General features: G+C 40.4%; 1 protein-coding gene across 1 annotated transcript; it reads right to left on the bottom strand.

Moving 5' to 3' along the window:
* Positions 1–4,936: 4,936 nt before the first annotated feature.
* asb1 (ankyrin repeat and SOCS box containing 1) lies at positions 4,937–18,092 on the bottom strand. Its single transcript, XM_041806557.1, has 5 exons — positions 17,840–18,092; positions 15,454–15,592; positions 11,057–11,359; positions 8,699–9,081; positions 4,937–6,154 (listed from the first exon to the last, which is right to left on the bottom strand). The coding sequence occupies exons 1-5, from the start codon at positions 17,934–17,936 to the stop codon at positions 6,024–6,026; spliced, it is 1,053 nt and encodes a 350-aa protein (XP_041662491.1). The 5' UTR covers positions 17,937–18,092; the 3' UTR covers positions 4,937–6,023.
* Between the last annotated feature and the right edge of the window lie 1,720 nt (positions 18,093–19,812).

Here is a 19,812-nt window from a genome sequence, read left to right as displayed (position 1 = left end):
CAAACTTAGACTCTCCTCAACACAAACAGGATCAACTAATGCATCCGTATGCACGCACACTGCTGCAGCTTTTTATATAAAAACACCAAAATCCATGGAAACAACCTTTAAATCTACGTCTGAAGGCTGCGGTCGCCTTGTGAAGCGGGCTGTGCTGCATTTTACATCCCTTTGCACGCTTGTCCCCGGTTGAAACGGAAAAATGTGGTGATATTAGCAAAGGTTGCTGAGATTTTGTGGTGCAAATAAACTCTGGAATGAACAACACCATTCAGCTTTTCCGTGCTCCCAGTAGAAATAAACCTTTAAACATCCCGATTCCTCTTTTGTTGCAAAGAAAAAACCTGCTTTTAAAGACTGCTAATGCTGATCATGATTTGAAGTTTTAGTGCACCAAGCTGTGACCATTAAAACAGAATTTCCTGTTTCGCAGACAAGTGTGTCCTCGTGATCATTATTCCTCTCTGCAGTGGTATCTTATTTATGAATAAAACTTGTAAAATTAAATGCCTCTTGTAAGTTTTTAATGAACTGACCCATGGTGAACATGGTGGGGTTCCTTCTTGAATAAATTGTTAAATAAAATAAGTTTGACTTGAAAGAGAAGTCTTTCGCAATGGAAACTCCCCACAGGAAGACAGTGGTTTACCAAACTGTCCGAGCCCTGCCTCACTCTGTACTGATGCAAATGGGCCCTTTCTGCGTCTGTGTGTGAGTTCTGTTAATGAAAGAGTCGCTTTAACGAGTTCTGAAAGGATGAGGCTCTCGAGGACACACGCTGAGGGCTGCAGATGAAGCCTCTGTGGCAAACTCAAAGGAAGCCAACAAAGGAGGACTGAAGGGATGCTGAAAAAGAAGAAATATGAGGAAAGTGATAAATGGCAGACAAAGGCAAAGATGGTAAAGAAGAAGAGAAGAGAAAGGGGGAGAGGGAAGAGGGTATGGAGCTGTCTGCCATGCTTGAAAGGAAGACAGTGCCATCTAGGGACCTTGTGTGACAGTTGTGCATTTGTGTGCCCATGCGTGCACAGAATTGTCAGGTTATTATTTAAATGTCAAACATTTCTAATGAATAATAAATCAGATATTTAACTGGGAATTTAAATACCCCAAAACATGTTTCAGGTGCTTTTCTACCCATAAAAGATAATAATCCTATGAAACATGTGCAGAAAATCTTGAATACACACATTTTTATCCAGTAAACAACGAAGTCCATCTTATGAAGTCTTTGCCAGACCATTTTGGACAGACAGCCCCCCATCTCCCTTGGCCCTTGTGTTCCCTGCTGTTTTCTGTAGGGGTTCCCAGGCTCTACATTTTCCTCGGGGCCAGTTAGGTTTTTAAGAAAATTGTGGGTTTTCTAAAATTCTTGACATCCTGACTCATTTCTCAACATCCTAACAATAATAAATGACCCTATCTAAAGGTTTTATCCCTGTTGCATTGAACTGTAAATTTTCCTCTGGACTCTGTCACATAATACAAGAAAACAAGGAGAACATTGCATTGGGAAGATGATCATGTATAAAGGCTTTATGATTGTGAAATGAGGCAAAACAAACTTCACTGTCCTGTTAGGAAAGGCCTTTTCTATATGCATTTATTCTGCAGGATTCTGTCGTTTAATGTGAAGTACTTACAGGGCGCTCTATCCAGGGTTCGTTGACTTGTATCAAAAGCTATGATTTCACTTAATAGTAATATTCAAGTAAAGGACCTTCCTGTTTAAGGCCCAGTACCTTTGACTTACCTGGTGTTGCAGCATGTTTTGACTAATAAGAACAGGTCCCTTTTAAGATACCCCTATATATTTGGTGATGAATGAGTTTGCAGATCAAAACTAGAAGAGCACTCTGAGAGCACAGACCTCCGCCATTAGCCCTATCTCCCAATAGTGAAGAATCCTTTAAAAACATTCCTGGATCCAGACAGTGATCCAGATCACTCCCAAAATCTAATTCGCCAATTACTCCCTCCCCGGTTGGGTGGAGACATGGTGAGGCAAAACACTGGCTTTGCTACCTGTGGACTGTCATGGCGGAAACACCCATAGTCTCACCGGACGACTGAAAGTCATAGCAGAGGTTGAATATTCCTCTATTCCTCCCAGCATTGTGAGTATTCTCGCTACAATTCGCTGTCTTTCTCTCTGTTATGCTTCGACTCATCTCCTCGACCTGGCGTGTGTCTTTTAAACTCTATAAACTCCAAAACTTTGAACAGAAACACACCAAAAACATGCTTCTGGGATTGAAGTTACTCATGTCCACCATCTCCTGGTGTAAAGTGGTAACAGCACAGACCTCCGCCAGTAGCCCTATCTCCAAATATTACGGAATCCTTTAAAAACTTCCTGGATCCAGACGGTGATCCAGATCAGTCCCAAATTCTAATCAGTTCTTCCTTATGCCATTTGTGACATTTCCTGAAAATTTCCTGAAAATCCGTCCATGACATTTGAGTTATGTTGCTAACAAACGAACAAACAAACTAACAAAAGAACCAACCCACTCGATCACACAACCTCCTTGGCAGAGGTAAATATGATGAAAGCAGCGAGACACTAAAACTTTAAGGCAAATTTAGCATCTATACAAGAAGGACTTAGAATTGTTAGTATGTGCATCGGTGGGATTAAGAAGGTTTAAGATTAGCTGAAATTTGCATATGTGCACTAACAGCACGTGAGCACAGACTCTGAGAATATATTCACTAATGATAAAAACTAGAGAGATTTATATCTCAGTGAGTGACAGGAGGGACAGAATGTCTCTGCTGTTTATACTGGCTTTACCCTCCTTACACCCTGCAGGCACACATGTGGACATTACATTTCGGCTCTCTGACAACATAGCGAAATTCCTTCTACTAGAATTATTTAGATTACCCTCCAGACATTTTGCAGAGTTTCATCTGAGGTTTTTGAGGAAATTTACATTGGATTTTCCTTTTTTCTCTTTCTTTGCCTTTTTTTTCATTTTCTTGGAAATTTGTTAGGATTTTTGGAGGAATTTTCGTTTGCAAATTTCAGGCACTTTCATCGAAATTTGGAAAATGTATTTGTAATTTTGGGGAATTTAATTTGTTTTTTTTTTTGTGGAAATTTGTTATTTTATTTTCAGGTCTTTCCATGAAAATGTTGGGAAATGTATTATTTAATTTGGGGGGATTTGTTTGGGAATTTCGGGGATTGTTCAGTGTGAACAATGAAACCCTCCTCCACCCAGCCACCTCCATTGCAGCTCATTAATATCTGGGCCAGGTTCTCACAATTCTTCTCAATCCTGCATACCTACATCTCCTCCTGGCCCAGCTAGTCTAGTCCCCATTGCATCCTGTACCATATTTAACTATCAACACCAGTAACAGCAGTGATTAGACTCTATAAGGTGGTATCCTATACTGCCATTAATTTCACTGCTCCTTCGAATACACAAAGACATTCTGATGGGTCTAGCTGCCAAAGATGATGAACATTTCTCTTTCACAAAAATGTGTAAAATAAATTATCATCCTCTCACATTCAAGTCTCTCCTGATTGCACGACATTTCAACCAGGAGAGACTTAAAACGAGTGAACATTAATCTGTTTTACAAGTCTGCAAATGTGAAATGTCCTTGGGGTAGACTCTGTCACGATGTCTTTATTTATTTGAAGGGGTAGTGAGGCTGACAGCAGGACAGGATACCCTCTTATGGAGTCTAGACACTGGTGGTGGAGATGGAAAAAGTAGGAAAGCTTCTGAGGAGCTTGACCCAGACATGTAACAGATGACTTGGAGGTATTGATGAAGGGATGCAGAATGTCATGAAGGAACTGGACCTGGGCATGAATGAAATGACTTGGAGGTGGCTGGGGTGGAGGAGGGTTGCAGGATGACTGGATTGAGAGAGGTTGTGGCAGAATGCGACTGGCTCAGAACTAAAGTAAGGACACCCATACCATCTGGTTACCAAAGCAGGGGAAAGCACATGTGAATGTGTGACTATTTGTTGATAAAAGGAGGAATGAAAATGAAAGTCTTCCTGCTTGAACTTACGTTAAGCTTTACTTATTGTGTTTACTCTAAAGTTGCATTTGACCACACAAGGTTTCCAGTTCTGAGAGTGGAGACTGTTTGTTGGTAAATGAAATGCTTAAATCTGACAGTATTTCCTGCCTTGTGGGACCTTAAATGTTCAAAATTCGTTGATTTTGAAAATCTTTTCATGTGTGCCTTGCATAAACCATTTAGATGACATTCACACACTAACAGCAGAGACTGCCGGGGCAACTGGGAGTTCGGTGTCTTTCCCAAGGACTCTCCTACATGTGACAGCAGGAGCTGGGGTTTGAACCCTGGCCAACCAGTTCAGGATGACTAATACTACCACTGAATTATACACTCTACTAAAATAGAGCTGAATATTTTAATGGAGTCTGCTTTTCTTCACTGCTTTATTACGACTCTTAAGAACCCATTTTTAGAAAAACAAAAGCTATGGTAGGATTTAATTTATAACCTAGTGAAAGAAAAAACCCATTTAACTACCCCAGGCTAGGCTATTGTAAGATGGACGTGTTGTACTAGAAATTTCTCCCAAGGCATCTTTTAATCAATAGTGTGCTGAAACTTTTCAGGATCAAAATCCCAATCATTTGTGGGTTGTGTTTCCATCTCATTGACAGAAATAGGGATTTACTTTCATTAAATTTAACCAAACCTAAACTACAGAGATTCCATTGATGATATTGGCTCAGATCATCTGGACTAGAACTGATCTCTGGAAGAGGTTTTGAGGGGAGGACAAGAAATAATTCTGCTGTGGTCACTGCAAAAGAGCAGGAAACAAGGAGAGGGATCTCACTTTTAAAGAATTGCTCTGCTTTTAGTGGTGTGGAAGAGTTCCCGTGTGGTTTTAGAGGATAAAAAACAGACATCAGAGCGTGTAGAATTATTGCACATTTACTGTATGCAAAGAAAGATGAGCTTTACAAAGCCAAATACACTGACATGTCATAAAAAATGTAAAACAAAGCTCTGCAACAGACATGCACAGACATTAGTGCAATGTTTTCTAAATGAATCATAAATACATCATATAGCATTATAAATATGTCTCATTAACAGAAATGTTGCTTAAATACACTTTCGCAGTAAATATATTCTACAAAGTCTCCTCTTTATGTAGATAATTAACACAAATTTTTGTAATTACACCTATGATGTAAACTCGTCTCATGCTGCAAGTCTTCTAGTTAATATACAGGACCTGAAAAACTACTCACTTTTAGCTTTGCCCATTATTCTCCATCAAAACTTTGGGGTCTTCTCAATCTTTGAGGCAATTTTAGCAACCACATTGTTAAGGCATACGGCTAAAATCATCTAACACCACCAACCAGCACAAATGTGAACACAGAATGCCATTATTTGGGGTTTACCAACCGATTTCCAAGCATTTCCATTGCCTGTTAATTCAAAGTGCTTAATGTATCAACAGAAGAAGAATCACATTACAAGTACAATCTAGGAGACTTTCCAAACCACTCGTTTTGTCTCTCAAATGTGAGAATATTTGGTTTCTGCACATTTCTTCCTGCTGAGAGCTGGTAATATAGCTAAAATCCCAGTTTACATAAACTGGACAAGCATTTAAAGCAATTCAACGAGCCGCATTTGAGTTTTTGTTTCTCAGCTCTTAAGAGGGGGTTTTATACATGACATGTTTAGGTCTCTGCTCCAAAATGAATGTCAGTCACAATATGGCTTTTAAGCTGTAAAGTGCTACATGAAGGACCAGAACACATCATCAAACTGGACGGTTACAAGGCAAACATTTAGCAGTACATAAAGTTTTCATGAATGAGGACAGCCAAAGGTTTCTCTTATTAGCTCAAAACCATCAAGATAGGGGTGTTACATCACTCTTCACTGTTTTCAGACATATAAGAAAACTGGGGTTAAAAAAAACCTGCCCTATCCTGGGCAGTTTTTAAGGTCAGATCAGAGATATCTATAGAAGGAAGTGGATGGTTTTCAGTTCAGGTGAAGCAGGAAGTTTTTGATGGGTTGTGGTAGTGGTAATGAGGTTATCTGGTTTAAACGACTTTTGCCCAGCGTTCGGCGGATCCTGATGCGACACAGGTGTGTGAGCCTCCGTGGGGTTCCTGAGAAATAAAATAAAGCAAAGGTGGATCTGATTAGCAGCAGAAGCAGACTACAGAATCAGGTTAACCATCCATGCAGCCTTATTCCTTATTAGCACTGCTGTTAAACATGTCAACCTTTCACTTTTATAGTCTGAGGTTGACCACACATTTGAGGATTTCCAACTCTTACATTATAATAAAAACACGGGAGGCAGACCGTGAGACCACACAGCTGTTTTAGTAACAATTTCACATTGAAGATTCCACGTATGTGGGATCTGACAGAAATATGCACGACTAAACATGACTACAAACAAGAAACAAACACGGAGGAATACTGAAATCCTCAGCTGGCTATCCTGGCATGCTTTACATTTGCAGCAAAAATCAAAAAACAAGGAAAGGAATGAGGGTGAAATCCTGAGGGATATGAAGGTTGAAGTTGTGTTTATGTATGAGAGACCTTAATGTTTGTAGCATGCTCTCATTGGTTGTTGTGGGCATTCTGTTGGAGGCAGTAAGACCATCCATGTTCTTCCATTTATCCAAGGTCAAGTGGATGTGGCAGCAGGCTAAGTAAGTAAGCCTGGACATCCCTCTCCCCAATGACATTTTCCAACTCTTCCTGGGGGATTCTGAGGCACCCCCAGGAGCAAGTTCTGGGTCAACCCTGGGGTCTCCCTCACAGTTGGACTTGCCCAGAAGACCTCCACAGGGAGGCATCCTAATCAGATGCCCAAACCACCTACACTGGCTCCTTTTGAGCCCAGAAACTTTCCTAAGGAATCTTATTTCCACCACTTGAACCTGGCGATCTTATTTTTCCGATCATTACCAAAAGCTCATAACCATGGGTGAGGGTTGGATTGAAGATCGACCAGTAACCTGAGAGGGTTGTCTTCCCACTCAACTCCCTCTTCACCACAACAGTCTGGTACAACATCTACAGTACCGCCAATGCTGCACTGATCCGCCTTTCAATCTCACGGTCCATTCTACCCTCAGTCATGAACAAGACCCAGAGATACTTGAGCGCAAAGACACCCTCCCTGCCTGGAGGGAGTAATCCACTGTTTCTGAAAGACCAAACCACAATCATAAATATTAAACATGTTTGACATTTACAATTTAAGATTCTGATGTGATAGGGAGCTGTAAAGTTATCGATTTTAATCCAAACATTTGGGAACTGTTTGGAAAAATAATAACACAACAAGCCTCAACTTGAGACATGTGCCCCCTGCGCATCAGGGAAGGGAACCTAGCCAAAAATCAAGCTTAAAATTCTATTCTGTGTGACCAGGTTAAGCCAGTATTTCCCAAAGAGTGAAATCATGTGAAACATTCAGAAAATACTTGACGTGATTGTAATATTCTTTTACAAAGTACCAGAATTAACAAAGGAGGTTAAAGCCAGAGGATTTAACTCACATGACACCTTTTTTATCATTTACTTCGTCTTTGAATTAACCAATGACAGATTCAAACAATCTACTTCAGCACTCGCTTCCTGATAATGACGATATATTAGAGCCTGCAGAGACAAAAACATTACTAAGAAAAAGTTTGTGGAATCACAGAGGACGTTTAAAGAGATGAACATTAGAAAATAAACTATGGGTGACTTTGCAGATGCCTGATCAAAACAATAAAACAGTGGTGGCTTATTAATTGAACATTCTGACTCTACAAATGCTCTTCTCTTAATGTTAATATCTCTGGAAACTCAACACTGAAACTCTGTTTGAAAGGTAAAAATATGGAGGTCAATATTTGAGTCTCATATTATGGATGTTTGGGGTCATGGCATACTTAAGGTTGGGAAAGGCTTGTCTAGACTTCTATTAGCTGCATAAAAGACAGTTATGTTTCCACTTAATGAAAGTGATTCAGCATTGCGAGGTAGGGGAAATTAAAAAGGGGAGAAAACAACCAAAAACTATGGCCTCAAAGTAGAACATATTGTGTGTCAGAGTAAGAAAAACACAAATGATGAGCCAGCATATCATAATTCCCTTTCAAACTCTGAAACAGATGCAGCTGGGGTTAAATTCAGCCACACTAGTTGACTTGTGATTATTATTTCATAGATTCAGCAAAAAAAGAAAAAAAAAAATCCATAATTTTATCTTTGAGTCACACAACCATCAGAGAGGCCTGGAGGACATAGAGCTTAGAAAAGTAGCAGCTACCATTGACCACTATGTGGAGCTGCAACACGGAGTAGTCATTTTCCATCTCTGTGACACAATGACTGTTTACATACCATGACAAATGCATAAAGAGGTTTAAAAATATATCATTTTTCATGATGAACTGAGATACAACTTTTTAAAATAAATAAGAGATCAGCGTTTTGCATTCACAAAAATACTAAAAGATAAAAAATGTATAAATACCATGCAATTAAGCCCATTTTTAAGTATCATAACAACTAAGAATGGTTTATCTTGTGAGCATGACTATTTTTACTACCAACTAACCCCCTTTCTTAAAAGAGAATTTTGAGAGCTGATCAATAAATCTGTTCTCAATAATGGCTTCAAACTAGATTATACTCACTTCTTGCCTCCAAAAAGACCTGAAGTGCTTCTGGATCCACCTTCCTCCGATTAGGCGCCTCCAGCTCAGCCTCATCCCAGGGAACAAGGGCCGGGTTTGCTCCGTGGTCCAGCAGCAGGTGGATGAAGGCCACTTCACATCCGTGTCTCAGCACAGCATCCAGCAGGCAGGAGGCCAGGCCGCGGGTCAGAGCCTCGTGGCAGACGGGCCCAGTGTAGTTAAAATCAGGCTGAGCTCCAGCTTGGAGAAGCAGCCGGAAACAGTGGAGGTGGTGGTAGGCAGCGCTGATGTAGAGAGGACATACGACCAGGGTGTTTAGGGTGCGGGCACTTAAGAGGAGCCGGGGACCGAGCTGGTGGTCCATGTCTACATCAGCATTGAACCTGGACAGAGGGAAACGTAGATTTGGAATAATTTTTTTAGAGAATACAAAAATATTTAAGCGATGTATTAAAGAAGGTCAAAACTTTTTAGACTTGTCACATGTTTCATTTTCAAGCAAAGTCTTGCTTTTGGCTATTGGCCTGCAATGGGAAAGATTTTATTACCTTTGAGAGACTCAATAAAAGCTGTTAGAGCTCTCAGTAATACCATATAATAAACATATAAGGTATAAATATACTAGTAAATAAAACCAACAAAACAAAGGAGTAGAGTGGTTAAACATGGGAAGCATCACATTTCTCAGTCCTGTTTGATGATACCACTGAGTCTAGACTGTGTGAAATATGGACAACATGGCTGCTCCCCGAAAGTGAAGCCAAAAGATTTTAAGGTTCGGACTGGCTGTAGCATCGACCATTTGCAGACGTGACTGCCATGACGTCACTCCCTATAGTGGACAGCAGAAGTACCGGTGTTGACATTGGGCTACTTTGCATTTTAATCAGTAACTTTCCAATCCTGTTATCGGATATTGGTCCAATCCAGACTCAGTAGGAGCTTAAAATGCAGGATTGATGCATCACTATTACAGACACTTGCAAAACCCAGACTGCATGAGGTGTTTCTCCATACCCAGACAGTGATTCAAAGCATTCAAAATTGCATAAAAATTAATTATCATAACAAGTTAATTATTTGATGCTAGGAAATCTGCAAAAGCTACACTTGAGTGCTCTGTTGCTGAATGTAGCTTCTCTGTAACCTTGCAAGCCAATGGATTCAACAAACTCCACGTGTTTCGTCATGCAAATCCATCTTGCAAGGCTTAAATCTGCACTGTCTGGTCTGGACAATCAGTGTTGTTTAGAGGGGATGAGGAGGTAGCTACAGGCGGGGTTAAGTTGTACTGGAAACCATTAGTGATGGCTGCCACCAGTGTGGCAATTAGCTTGGATGTAGCTATAGTAAAGTGACAGTTTTATTAGAAATGGATCATAATTGTTTTTCAAATAATAAGCAAGGAGCAGCCCTGAAAGCTTTCATGATGGCAGGGGTGCTTTTGCTCTTCTTTCCTGCTGCAGCATGAGTTTGCAAGAGTAACTGGGGAGAAAAGGTTGTTACCGTGTGAATCAATATGTACAATGGCTGCTGGCAAAGCAATTAGCTCAGATGTAGCCTTAGCAGCAGTTTAAGACATGAGTTCAGAGCCACACTTGAAGTTTTTTGCTCTCTTCCCAACCTGTTTCAGCTGTTTGTTTTTTGTTTGTTTTTTTTAACTCTTCTCCCAAATGGGTTGGACACAAGTTATATCCACGTCATGCTCCAGTGTAGATATGCTACAAAAGTGTTTGTACTGGAGCTGCACATGCACACAACCTCATTTTGTTTTGTCGTTCTGATTGGCCCATAATGAATGTGACAGACAGAACGTCCATCCAATCATCTACTGAGAATTTTATGAAATGTTCTATCCTACCCAAATGCTTTCTATGGGTGGTTTCTCAGATAAATGTGAAATATATCCATGTGATGGATATATGAAGCAATCTATGTGGTGTGTCAGGTTAGTTTCCCATCGCTGTGAAGATTGGATTAGTAGAGTAGAGGAGGAACAGCAAGAGGAAACAAGACAAACACAAAGAAATGAGTTATTTAACTTTCCATGACTGTGAGTTTATGCTTCAAACCAACACAAAAATCTGTTCTATAATGGACTGTGTCAGCTTGAGCTTTGTTGATTTATCAGGAGATACTTGTTTGTGTGTTCAGTTGGTGGAAGAGGTGGGATGACAATACTATAGCTCCACTTTGGTTTCACTTTTGTACAACAAGTGATAGAGATGTTCTGTCTATTTAAGGAATCCCCCTTTATTGACTGAACATCCATAAACATATAAGAAAAGACTATTTTTGTGTGCAGAGATAATTTCAATATTACCACCAGGTTAAAGAATAACCCTCTCTCATCCTCACCTGATGAGCTCCTGCAGTATGTCCAGCCGTCCCACTCGCGCTGCATGATACAGCGGGGTGCTGCGATGATGGCGACTTCCGTTAGGATCAGCTCCAGCTTCAAGGAGGATCCTGACACAGTCCAGGTGACCGTTAACCACAGCTACGTACAGGGCCGTTTGACCTTTCACATCAACCAGGTCCACCTCGGCCCCTTGTGCTATCAGATAGGCCACACTGGCGGCGTGACCCGCTGTGGCTGCGATCCGCAGAGGGGTACACGGCAGACAGCCACAACACCACACGGACTTCTCGTTGATGCGCCTAGTCGGGAGAGAGGAGAGTGATTGTTAATTTTAACCTTAATTCAAATTTTGATATAGTTTTGTAGAACAGAGGCAGATAAATGACTAAAAAACACATAGACGTGATAACTTTTCAAAGTGTTGAAAATGCCATTGCTGTAAACTAAATGTACACACAACTTACTGCAAAAAATAAACTGCTTTCAACAAACAGACCATATAATATGAATATAATATAAAAGAGCACTGACTTGTCTATAGTGCCTCTATCAGACACTTACAAAAGAAGCATTTTTAGTTCCAGTACCTTTATGGATAGTATGCAAATAACCCAACGTCAGCGGCCTGTTTTACCACCACTGTGGCCAGCAACTATAAACCAGGATACTCATATACAGAGAGGGATGGTGGTTACAGCTCAGTAAGGTAATAGGGATGAAGTATCCCGCATATGGAGTGTGTTACGTAGCACAGGACTGTTATGTGGTAGAGTTGGAAAGGACACATTCTGTACAGCATGTCTCTCTCTCTCTCTGGCTGTCACTCAGCAAACCCACCTCGCAAACCCACTCAGCACTGAAACCACAAACCACTTACAGCCACACATGAACACTCGGATCACAAGCTGCCAGCTCTGCAGTAAGATGATGAATACAAGGACCAAGGAAGGACAAAGAATGTTCTATAATTCTACAATAACACAACAAACACTGCATAAAATATAACTGTCTGTGTCAGAAGTATGGGTGTTTTGACACTAACGTTTCTGAGCATGAAAAATATCTATTTTTCTAAATCCCTAACACATTGTATGGCATTTTTGTCATAGTCAGCTCCAAACAGTCTAAATATGTTGGAGTTGAGACAGAGAACTATTTTGTAATAGATTTTTGGGCAGTGTAAAATGGGGGACTGAATGGCACACTAGCTTTCTTAAGCATAATTCACCTCCTCATATCAACTATAATATAATTCATTTAAAGTCCCTGGAAAGTGAAATCCAAACTTTCTGTCTTAACACACTAGATATGTTGGAATAAGGTTTCTGTAAACATGAAAACACTGAGACCTACATATGACTGAATTTTGGATTTGGACCATTAGAAGTTGTTCACCTCTTTCCTGGCTTGGTTTATTTGAGCTGGGCAAATACATAAAACCGTAACATCACCGCCCCTGCTTATACTACAACAATATAAAATCACCAGCTGTTGTTAGCTGATGTCACTGCCTCAACTAAAAGTTAACAGCCAGCTACATGCTGTGTTTTTCTTCATTGTGAGGCAAATTTCCCAAATCTATCAGCCCCTGTGGCCTATGGATCATTAAAGGCATCGTAACAGAGAGATTTGTGCCAGAAAACAGTAAATTTAATCCCAAACGTCTATCTGCTCTGGCACAGAGTCAGGCAGCTGCGCTCTGATCAGAAGCTTTGTTTTTTTTATCTAAGAGGATGTATTACTCATAAGTGGGCGTGGCTTCAGCTCATTCAACAGACACGCCCACATCACCCTAAAGAGGAAATTACTGACTCATTTTTCATGATGTTGAAGCTTAATTGTTATAAACTTTGAGATGTTTTTCATGACTCAAATTTGTCCTGGTGGTTCATGACATGGTGGCCTGTCATACAACAAACGTAAAATAAAGATTTCTTTAATCTCTTGACAGGGACTTTAACACTTCAGCACAGGGCATTTCAGTTAGTTTGGAATGGGGGCAGTTCCTGAAAAGGATCCTATATGAAGGGTCTGAGAGATCCTGCAGGACATACATTATGTGTTATAATTTTAAAGCTTCAATAAATCAGTCAAACTGTCCTGGCATTATTTATGCATAATAACCTCTTCAGCTGACACAAGCAAGCACTCCTTGTTCGTCTTGGCAGTTGTAAATGACTTATTGGCTAAAATACACACCACTTAACCTTGCAAAGTGGATGGGTTTACTAGACTCCATGTCTGGCTTCAGGACCGAATCCATCCTGACAAGCTCCAATCCACGTTTGTGTTGAACCAAACACTGTTCAGACCAATCAGCATCATTTGAGGAGAACGAGGCCATAGCTAGGAGCGGAGTCCAGTTGTACTTATGGTTGCCAGGTTCATCGGTTTCGCACAACTGGGCTACTTTTTATATTCTGCTGTGGGTAGACATTTTTGTTTGCAGGTAGGTTGAGCAGACCCATTTTTCATGTCTTATATGCAGAGCTGGAGCGACATAATACTTCGACTCCTGTACCTTTGTCGATTCATCACAAGGAGAAAGATGGCTGCACCCTGTCTGAGTTAGCTCTGCTGAAGACGAGCTTGTTGAGGGGAGAATCCTTGCCCAATCACCTGCTGAGAATTTTATTTAAAGTCCTGCCCTTCCCAAACACTTTCTATGGGAGCTTTCCCACATGAATGTGAAATATGTCAACACTATGGATACATGAAACAGTCTCTCTGGCATGTCAGGTTACATGCCACTAGCACTGATGCATATGTATCTCTCTCTTGTTCTGTCTAAGCCTGAAAACGGATGTCATGTCAGCATGAGTTGTCTTAAAAGGTCTTTTCAAGCTGTTTTCCCCGCACATCAATATGCACTCATTGCAGAGTGCATAAGTTCATAAGCCTTGTGAAAACAGATAAAACAACTTCTCTTTTCATTTCCTGTTAAACTGTCTCCTCTCTGCATTTTTTCAAAATCAAAGAGACATTTGCCTGCTTCACTGGCTTATGTGCTTTAAGAACCCGTCCACAGGTGACGAAGTGTGAGCTCTGAGTCAGGCAGAAATGAGAGGATACGTATAAGCAAGGATAACTGCAACACTGTGAGGTGGGAAAAACAAATTGAGTAATAAATGAAACCAATGACCATACAAATATGATAAACTTGCATTATTTTTTTCAAAAACACTGATTTTTGACATTGGTACAGATGCCAGTTTTAGAGAGGGGTCTGCCTATAACAGATGTAGAAGCTAGTGAAGCAGGAGATGTTAAAGTTGATCAAGTATAAACCTTTTCTACTTTATCTAAGCACCAAATTTGCAATCATAAAAGCATACTTATGTGCTCAAAATGGCTGCTTTTAAACAAATACCTTTGTAAATGAATTATCATTGATGGTAAATTAATTCTAGCATGGGCTACCATCTGTTCAGCTGTAATGCCTGATATAAGTGCTTCTTTAGAGTACAGTGACCTGTGCTGCTTGTCAAGATTTTCCGATTAGTGCCCATCAGTTTGAAACTGTTGGGACACAGATCATTGTTGGAGAATAGTGAGTCCACCTGTGATCTAGAGGGTTCTCTTAAAAATGCTGGACAGGTCTAAACCTTCTTTAAGATGCTGATATAAGGGGGGTTGGAGGTCTGCCATTTGGGTAGCTGCCCATGTTGAAAGGCGACAGATACAGTTAGCATCAAATGAAACGGCCACAAAATGTCACAGCCGCTTTAAGCTGAAGCTGTGGTGCGGCTTTCTGCACGGCAAATACTTTCGATCGGAATCTTTTATATTTGATTTTCTTATATACCCAGCCAAAGCAGAAAGCAGAGTAGGAGAACACTGTGGCTGAAGGTCATCCTGTAGGTGGAGAAGCTTTGTCTGACTGTGGGAGCCAAAATCCCAACATGAATATCTGTAGTCAGCACTTTTATTACATATAACTCATCCAAACAGTGTCAGGTTGTTTCAGGGTACCATGAATATTGGATAAACTCACAGTATGTAAAATTCCACCACCAGGGGGCTCTCAACTATAACAATAACAAAATATGGCAATATCTCCAGCAAGTTCAGACCAGTAACAGCATCGCCCAACAGCCCCCTTCTCAATACTACTTCTTCTTTTTAATTGAAGACTCCTCAGTTAAAATGGCACCTCATAAGGTGTTTTTACTTTTACTGTTTACTAAACAAAAAACCAAAGCCTTGTTTTTCACCTATAAAGTTCTAATAATGTGGGAGAAATGCACTTAAAAGTGCACTCACACTGGAAGCATTCCACACTTTCTCTCCTGATTTCTAATTAATCTGCTGTCTCATCCTAATAAAAGAAAAAAATGAAAACAGATCTTAAAACAAACATATTTGTATGATGATTATCATAACTCTCTCCCACCGTCTGAAGCTGTCTTCCTGCAGCAGATTCCTCAGAGTGTCCAAATCTCCGACATATGCTGCGTTGTGAAGTCGCATGTCATCCTGCTCCAGAGGTTTGTCACAGAACTGCTCCTGCAGCCATTCCTTCAGGTTACGACCTGGCGAGGACACAAAGACACCTAAATGTCAGACCGTTACTTGTTGTGCAATTAGAGCATTAAAGTATGTGGAATACAAGTAGCATTATATGTCCTCTAGACCGGTGGTTCTCAACTGGTGGGTCGCAAGACACTGAGAGGGGGGTCACCAGATGCCTTAAAAAACTAAGAGTATTTTCTTAATGTTTTTAAAATTTACATATTACCAATTTTTCTAAAAAAATATGCATACAATTAGTTAAATGTAAATTCAAAACATTGACATTTGGTGAAATTTACGCTGAAATCAAAGAAATCAAAAAAGCTGTAAAAAATAATAAATCTGCACACAGATTTAGTTGGGCGCCTGATAACCCACAGATCGGGCCCTATCTGTATCAGTGGATGTGTGTTTTATCAGTAGCATTGGTGTCAAACTATAATTATTATTTTAATATTGAAAAGATTTATTTTTGCCACTTTATAACAACTTTTCCCGTACAATATTGCCACTCTTATTTGCCACTTTTCATCAGTTTTGCACAATTTGGACCTATTTTTGTCTTTTTCCCACTGTTTCGACTTGATACCAATCATGCCCAATTTTAACCAGTTTTCATGCCTTTATCCCACCAATTTCAATACATTTTTTCCCACTTTAAAGCCATTTTTGTCACTTTTAACCCTTTTTGCAACTTTTCTGCCTGTTTTTGCCACTTCTAAACCAATTCTTGCCACTTTCCGTCTATTATTGCTTCATTGTACCCATCATTGCTGCTAAAAAAAACCCTTTTTAACCACTTTAATACCCCTTTTAACCACATTTCACTCTTTGAAATACCCATTTTTACCTGTTTAACCCATTTCTGTCACTTTCTGCCTATTTCTTCTGCCTTTGAAAACCCATTTTTGCCACTTTAAAACCCTTTTACCACTTTCTGTTCCTGTTTATGCCACTTTAACCCAATTTTGCCAATTTTTTTGCCATTTATATCTAATTTTTGCCACTTCTAACCCATTTCTGCTAATTTTAAAATCCAACTTCACCACCTTTTCCACCATTAGCAATTTTTAACCATTTTAATTCTGTTTTTAAGGAAAGGCATTTACATTTTTTAGAAGGTTATTTAACCACAGCACAATTGAATAAAAAAGATGTTTGCTGCATGATAAGAGTGGCAATTATTTTGGGTCAATGGAAAATATGGATATCACAGCTTAACTCTACAATAGACAGTAATTTTACCCCCAGTTTGGCTGGGCCCCAGAAAGCTCTCCCCTCTATCCCCCCTCATAGGCAGCCTTGTCTGCACTTGAATGTTCATGCATGTTCAACCACCGTCAGGTTCAGTGGTTCAGTTCAGGTTCAGTTCACCTTTATTTTGGGGGTCATGTGCTGAAAAGGTTGAGAACCATTGCTCTAGACACGTGGTTTTCCAACATTTTTTTGCACAAGGCACACCATATTCATATCTATACAGAATAACATCTTTAAAACATGCTACAGCTATTTATATTGTTGTATAGTTGTAGAATTTATGTTTGTTTGTACAAATTTCAATGACCCACCAGCACTGCTCTATAAAGCACCAACAACAGTTAATCTCTCAGAAAGCTGATGCATGCTATACCAGTTGTATAAATGCCTTTAAGCTTCCTGGGTAAAGAGAAATACAAGCATCCTGATTTGATAGGAGCTTCTCTCTCTGCATATTCTCATGTTACACATCCATCCAAGGGTCACTGTGTGTGGGAGGAAACTGTAAAACTGTTCTATAATTGCTTCTGCAGTTTCTGGTGAGCTTCTGAAACCCACAAGTAGACTTAAGTTGTTCACATAAAAACACCATACAGCTAAGTGGAGAATTTCTGACATTACCGAACAAGACAGTTAAAAAAGTTTAGAGAAAATATTACTGCTGTTTTAAATGTGCCCATGACTTGTACCGTACAACCACAAATATGAGCTGCAAGGGTCGACTCCAGTCCATAATGTCTGTTTCATTTATAGGCTATGGCACTAAGACTACAGCTGGAGAGTGGGCCTCTGTTTTCCAGGCCTACCTCTTTAAGTACATTATGTATACATTCATATCAGCCATAGCCACACCTTCCTATATGAATCACTCAATAACACATTTATTATTGCAGGGATGATCGTGAACTCTCCGTGTTACTTTCCTCGAACACAGACTGTACATGCAGGCTTTAGCTCCCCTGACAGCTCTGATGAATCATGTTGTCCCCGGTTCATTCAGCCCTGGTTACCTGCAGCAGTGGCACTGGGCAGATCGGACACAGTGATGAGCGGTGGGAAATTGATACTGGGCGGATCGTCGACATCAGCCTCTTGACCGTCAGCCATAATCCTGAAATGTCACACCGTCAACCTGAAAATAAGGCTCTGGGGGTAGACTGACACCAGTCCCCGCTTTAAAACGGCAAAATGAAGGAGCGAAGTCACGTATGAGGCATCAAAATAAACAAACGTGACTGCGTTGATGACGGCGTAAGCTCAGTCCTCTGCGCTACTTCCTGCCTGCGCTCAGCTGCACGGATTTAAAGGGGACGTGTCCCTTTAAATGACGGAAGCTCCAGTGGCTACGAGGAGACATGTCAGATTAACTCAAACTTTAAATAAAAAGATAAGCAAACTGTTATTGACAGACTTAAACCTCATTTGAGGAGCTTTAAGATGTTTTAAAATGGAATGAAATACGAGGAGACGAAGCGCATTTTCTAAATACAGCCACATTTCCAAAAATGTTGGGGCGCTGTGTAAAATATACACATGCGCATCTTATAAAACCATATTTTATTAACCACAGAAAAAAGAACCAAACTATCAGATGTTCAAATTGAGGCATTTTGCCATTTCACCAAAATATTAGCTCATTTTGATTATAATGCCAGCAACACACCTCAAAAAAGTTGGAACAGGGCCATGCCGAAGTTTGTGTAGCAGCCCCTCTTCTGTTAAAAACAGTCTGTGAACATCTGGGAAGTAAAGAGACCAGTTACCAGAGTTTTGGCAGAGGAATGTTGTCCCATTCTTGTCTGATGTAGGATTCTAGCTGCTTAACAGTCCTGGGTCTTCTTTGACAGATTTTTTTATTTTACGATGCTCCAGTGTTTTAACCTTGCATAGCAGATGGATACGCCCGTCACCGTATTTCTGGGCCCGTTAGAAAGTGACAGGACCAATCAGCGTAGAGGAGCAGTATTTTCAGGCATGGCGGAGTCATGACGTAAGCAAGCAACAACAAGAGGCCGGTGCAATTATGGTGGAAGAGGTTAGCGTGGATGCTGCTAAAGCGCCAGTTTAATCAGAACTTGATGAAATTTCTTCGTTAAAGGAAGAAAAAAGAACAATAGTGAGTTGTATCTTTTCAAAAACAACAGAAGCCGTGCACTAACATGTCTATGGCCGCCATGGTTAGGGTTATTCCTCTGTTGCTGTGCATGTGCATCTGAGTCACGGCTACGTCTATGTTTTGTTGCTCTGATTGGCCTGTGAAGATGTGACCAACAGAATGTTCATCCATCACACTGAGTTTTTTTTCAAAGCCTCTGCCCTTTCCCAAACACTTCGTATTGAAGGTTTTCCAGATGGATGTGTTTCCATCTGGCGTGTCAGGTTACCAATGTTTTCTATTGGTGAGAGGTCTGGACTGCAGGCAGGACAAGTCAGCCTCTGGTCTGTGAAGCCATGCTGTTGTGATGGAGCAGTCTGTGGTTAGCATCGTCTTACTGAAATACGCAAGGCCTTACCTGAAAGAGGCATTGCCTGGATGAAATATAATTATAGGGTCAAAAACCAGTTAAGAAAACAGGCTCCTGATCCAAGGGACAGGGATTAGACTGACTCGTTTACAAGCTAGTCTACGGGATATCCGTTTCCTATGATGGGTTTTTTTCTGCTGTTGGTTGCACATATGCAGTCTGGGAAACTGCTAAGTCTTCCTCATTAATGTTTTCATACACATCTTCGACTTTTAATCAGCTGAAAAGAAATACGTGAGTCAGATTTGGGTGGGTAACAAACACCAAGGAGGCATGCTGCCATGGCTCTGTGCAGTCTGAAGACGGATAAACCTTTGATACTTGGGCCCTGCTGCTGATCTAAAAATAAACGGACTGGTCAGTAGTGCCATGAGTCCCCACAAGTGGACTATTCTGAAAAAATAAAGTTGGTAAAGAAACTTCTGAGGCATGTGTGCAGTAACACTTCAAAAACAAAC

This window comes from Cheilinus undulatus, linkage group 15 (assembly GCF_018320785.1).
Source record: "Cheilinus undulatus linkage group 15, ASM1832078v1, whole genome shotgun sequence".
Classification (NCBI taxonomy): domain Eukaryota; kingdom Metazoa; phylum Chordata; class Actinopteri; order Labriformes; family Labridae; genus Cheilinus; species Cheilinus undulatus.
Note: the sequence above shows the minus strand (reverse complement) of the source record. Positions and strands in the feature narration are given on the sequence as shown.